Source organism: Palaemon carinicauda, chromosome 23 (assembly GCF_036898095.1).
Source record: "Palaemon carinicauda isolate YSFRI2023 chromosome 23, ASM3689809v2, whole genome shotgun sequence".
NCBI lineage: Eukaryota > Metazoa > Arthropoda > Malacostraca > Decapoda > Palaemonidae > Palaemon > Palaemon carinicauda.
In genome coordinates, this window is record NC_090747.1 from 57572108 (window position 1) to 57577440 (window position 5333).

General features: G+C 38.2%; 1 protein-coding gene across 1 annotated transcript; it reads left to right on the forward strand.

The window, feature by feature from the left end:
* Positions 1-933: 933 nt before the first annotated feature.
* LOC137617598 (uncharacterized) lies at positions 934-3879 on the forward strand. The gene is made up of 4 exons (XM_068347606.1): positions 934-1348; positions 1659-2209; positions 2448-2612; positions 3013-3879. Exons 1-4 carry the CDS (start codon positions 934-936, stop codon positions 3877-3879), a joined length of 1998 nt encoding a protein of 665 aa, XP_068203707.1.
* The last annotated feature ends 1454 nt before the right edge of the window (positions 3880-5333 follow it).

Consider the following 5333-nt stretch of genomic DNA (forward strand, 5'->3'; position numbering starts at 1 on the left):
TATATTGGCGACCATGACAGGATCATCCAACAGTGTCACCCACGAGTGCATTCAAAGAGGTGTTTAGGTCAGTGAATGGGTATAGGTAGATTATTTTCAGTTCACCCCACTTAGTAAGTAATTATGCATTATTTTGAGGAGGAAGAGGCCGCTGCTACTCAGTTTTCAGCAGACCCTGACTGGGAGAGGAATCTGTTTGCTCTAAAGTGAGATCGGTTATGGATATTGGCTGAATTTCTAGGTTTAAGTTTGCCTACAAAGATTAAGAAAGGTCAGCTGTTATTTGAGGTCATTAAAGCTGCTAGGATGTTTAAAGAAACCTTAGGTAGCATCAGTGATGAGGAAACAGATTATGGTGATGAAAATGGTGAAAAAAGGGCGGTAGGTGCCAGAGATGTGGAGGAAAAGGAAGACGATGTTAGAAATAAAAATGGGGAAACAGGTAATGGAAATAATGTGAATGACGGTAAGGTAAGCCAACTGAAATTGGATATTTTAAAAGAGCAATCTAGGATTAAAGAGTTGGAGTATAAAGCACTTCAGCTACAAGCTGAAGAAAGAGCAAAGGAAAGGGATCATGAAATCCATTGTTTAAAATTGCAGCTGGTAGCTGATAATGGTAGTAATCGTAGTGATAAGGATAGTTTTAACCTGTTAAGTGCCCTGAAACTTGTTCCCCAATTTAACGAGGAAGCCGTCTCTGAATTCTTCATTTCTTTTGAAAGAATTGCTAAGAAATTGAAATGGCCTCGGGACATGTGGACCACTTTGGTCCAGTGTCGCTTAAAAGGTAAGTCTCAGCGTGTATATAATACACTTAACGAGGGTTTGTCCTCTGATTATGATTCAGTGAAAGCGAAAATTCTGAAAGCTTACGATCTTCTTCCGGAGGCGTACTGACAAAAGTTTAGGAACTTTAAAAAGAATCCGGATATGACTTTCGTGGAATTCGCCAAAAGGAAAGAACTGTTTATGGACGACTGGGTGAAGTTCAAGGAGGTTGACACGTTTGGAAAATTATGGGAATTAATTTTGACCGAAGAATTTAAGAGGTCTGTGTCGTGGGAGCTAAAAATTCCTTTGAAAGAGTTGAAGATTGATTCTTTACAGGAGGTGGCAATTGCTTCTGATGAGTACTCCCTTGCACATAGGCAAGACTTGGTAAAAGATTTTCCCAAAAAGTTCTCTCCCCGTAATGGAAATGTTCACCAGGGAAAACCTTATCAGAAAAGGTCTACTGATTTTGATCAAAATAAAAGTGTTAACCGTAACGTAGATAGCAGCAAAAACGGAAATGTAGAATCGTGTAGTTACGTGAATAGTAGTAGGTCTGGTGGTGGTAGTGAACGTAGAGAATCCCAAGAGTCTAGTTTAAGGTGTTATTGGTGTAATAGGAAGGGTCATAAAAAAGCAAATTACTTTGCTATGAAAAATTACTTGGAAAGGAATAAGGAGGTTGTTAATATTGTTTCTGCTGAGAAATCTTCAAAGAAAGAGCTATCAAACGAAAGCAAGTGACTGAAATTTGCAAGGTACATATCGAATGGAACTATTTTTACTGATGTTGACAAACGAATCGGACACTGGTGCAGCACAATCTTTAATTTAAAAAAAGTCTGTACCTAGAGGGTTTAAATTTTCAAATACTGATTTTGTAGTTCTTGGAGGATTTCCTGATACTGTCGCCTCCTATCCTCTCAAAACCATGTATCTAGAAACTGAGTATTACAAGGGAACGGTAAAACTGGCAATTGTCGACAGTTTACCTCTTCCCGGTATTCACATGTTATTTGCTAATGATTTTGTGTTGCATGACGAAGCAAATTATTTCCCAATTTTGAGTGTTACAGAGATAGATGATGATAGGTATTTAGATCTTTCTGTATGTGAACCTACCTATGTTATTACTCGTTCTCGTGCTCGAGAGATTGATCTCGATAATGTTGATTTAAACTTGGATGATATTAATAGACAGACGACTGACACGGTGACGAGTAGTTGTAATAGTAGTAGTAAAAATATTTTGTTTAATGATGTTGAATGGGTTGTTGAGACTTTAAAAGAAGCCCAAGCAAATGAGTTTTCTAATTTTGATGATTCTAATTTCGATGTTGATGTTGATGATTTATCAAAACCCGTTTTTCTTAAAGAAGAAGGTTTGGTGTACAGAGTCAGTAGGTCAGTTAATGCACCTGCTGATCATGCTGAGGTTAGGAAACAATTGGTAATTCCAGAACGATACCGTTCTAAGTTGTTAATTTTAGCACATGAGAATAACCTTGCAGGACATTTCGGGATCAGGAAGACGTTCCAGAAACTCTCTGAACATTTTTTTCTGTCCTGGAATGCGTCGTGATGTAAAGAGACACGTATTTTCTTGTAAGGTATGTCAACTCGTGGGGAAGCGAAATCAGAAAATTCCAAAAGATCCTTTAATTCCTATTCAGTCAGTGGGGGAACCTTTCAGGGAGGTGACTATTGATGTGGTAGGTCCTTTACCGCTGACACGCAGGGGACATGAATATATTTTGACAATGGTTGATAGGATGTCACGATTCCCTGAGGCTGTCCCACTGCGGAGTATTAGCGGGGAGAAAATTGTCGAGGCACTGGTTGGCTTCTTTACGAGATTAGGTATACCCAAAATTATTCAAAGTGACTGTGGTACGAACTTTACAAGTAGGAACTTTAAGCGAAAAATTAATGAGTTAGGGATTAACCATGTTACCTCTTCCCTTTATCACCCTGAAAGTCAGGGCCAAGTGGAGCGATTCCACCAAACTCTTGAATCTCTCTTAAGAAAATTTTGTTTGGAAACAGGTTGTGAATGGGATAAAGAGATCCCTTATGCTTTATTTGCAATCAGGTCAACACATAATGAGACTTTTGGATTTCTCTCCCTTTCAGCTTATATTTGGACATTGTGTTCGTGGTCCATTGGATATTGTGAGGGAACACTGGGAGGGAGAAACCCCAGATATGAATGTATTAGACTATATATCTAATTTATAGGAGAAACTTCATAGAGCTTGGACCTTTTCCCAGGAAAATTTAACAAAGGCTCAAGCTACTATGAAAACAAATCATGATGTTGGTACCCAGATGAGACATTTTGATCCAGGAGACAGGGTCTTGGTACTGCTTCCCTTGCCTTGGAATCCACTCAAGGCTCGTTTCTCAGGTCCGTGGAAGGTACTCAAGAAACTGAATAATGTTAATTACCTTATTGAGACGCCTGAAAGACGTCGAAAAACCCAAATTTGCCACATTAATATGTTAAAACCCTTTGTTAGTAGAGAAGTAGAGGTAGATGTAGAACCAGTGTCACTGGTAAAAGTAGAAGTAGATCCTATGGTAGACATTAAGTTATCTGTGGGACCTGATGGTCTGTCCAACAATTCGAATATTCTTAATAACCTTGATGTTAAATTTAAGCACCTGGAAAAGGACAAAGCAACGTCCTTAACAATGATAATTAATTATTATAAAGACTTATTTCAGGATGTACCACGACGAACTAACATTTTGGAACACGATGTTGATGTAGGGGAGGCAAGCCCTATCAAACAGAGTCCGTATAAGTTGAATCCTTTCAAAAGGGACATCGTTAAAGACGAAGTAAAGTATATGCTGGACCACAGGCTGGTAGAACCCAGTTGTAGTCCCTGGAGCTCTCCTGTGGTACAGGTTAAAAAGGAGGGTGGCGAGCATAGACTCTGCTTTGATTATCGCAATGTTAACTCTCTTACAAAGACAGATTCTTTCCCTTGGCCTCGGGTGGAAGATTGTTTCGACCGTGTTGGATCTGCTAGATATATTAGCAAATTTGATTTATTAAAGAGCTACTGGCAGGTCGGTCTTTCTCCCAGGGCAAGGTAAATTTCTGCATTTGTGACAGGTAACGGTCTTTATGAACGTAAAGTTATGACATTCGGTATGAAAAATGCAGCCACCACCTTTCAAAGACTCATGAGTTTTAATACTTGTGATTTAGAGGGTTGTGTAGTATATATTGATGACTTAATCATTTATAGCGACGATTGGGAAACACATCTAAAGAGAATTAGAGCTCTCTTTGAGATTCTGAGAAAGGCTGGTTTGGTGGTTAATTTGAGGAAGAGTGATTTTGCTCAGGCCAAGGTAATTTATCTTGGGCACGAGATAGGCCTGGGTAAGGTAGCTCTTAAGAAAGTGAATGTGGAAGCTATTTCTGACTTTCCTGCACCTCAAAATAGGAGGGGCGTGAGAAGATTTTTGGGCATGGTAAGTTATTACCGCCGGTTTGTGAAAAACTTTTCTGATATTGCTCATCCATTAACTAATCTTTTGAAGAAAGATGTTAAATTTATTTGGGATGAACAGTGTCAGGAATCGTTTGACAAATTAAAAGCTTCGTTAATGACTTTTCCATTATCACGTTCACCGGACTTTTCTCTCCCTTTTTGTTTAGCCACAGATGCTAGTGATGTAGGTTTAGGTGCTGTCCTTCTTCAAAGACTTCCCGATGGAACGACTCATACTGTGGCATATTTCTCTAAGAAGCTATTACCAGTGGAGAGGAAGTACTCGACCGTGGAGAAGGAAGACTTGTGTTTAGTTAAAGCCCTCCTCCACATTGAAGTATACCTGTCGTCATCTCCAGCTCCAATAGATGTATTAACGGATCATAATCCGCTTATTTCCATAAATAAATTCAAAAACAAGAATCAGCGTATTTTACGCTGGAGTCTTATTCTGCAGGAGTATAACCTTAATATCCGACACATCTCTGGCAAAAGTAATGTTGTCTCCGATACTTTATCGAGAGTCTTCGAGAAGGTGTAATTTATTTAATTGTAGTTAAAATTTCTAGAATGTCTCAATGTTAACGATTGTTCTTATTTTTCAGGTCTAATATTTACTTTGCTTTTACTCAACCATTTTTTTTCTTTGATTTTTTAAAAGTTTAACAGATATGATTAAATTTAAGTTTTAAAAATTAACGTAAATTCTTTCCTTAAAAAAAAATAATAAATATTTTTTTTTCCTTTAGGTGGGGAGCTGTAATAATTTGCTTAATCTTATTCGTGGCCTATAAAGTAAATTTCATTAAGTTGCTTTCATTATATTTTTGTTATGCCACAAAATGAAAATAAGAAAAGACTGGTTTAGGTTTTTCTCGCTCCCAACGGAGGTTGTTATTATATAAGTGGTACCTCGCCCATGAGTTGTCTTTTTTTTTTCCCATGTAATTATTCACCGGCTTGGTTGTTTGGTGATTTGATGTTCGTTGCCTGACTTTTGGTGGGGACCTTTGGCTGAGGATGAAAAGGAATATGGTTTCGGCTCCTTAG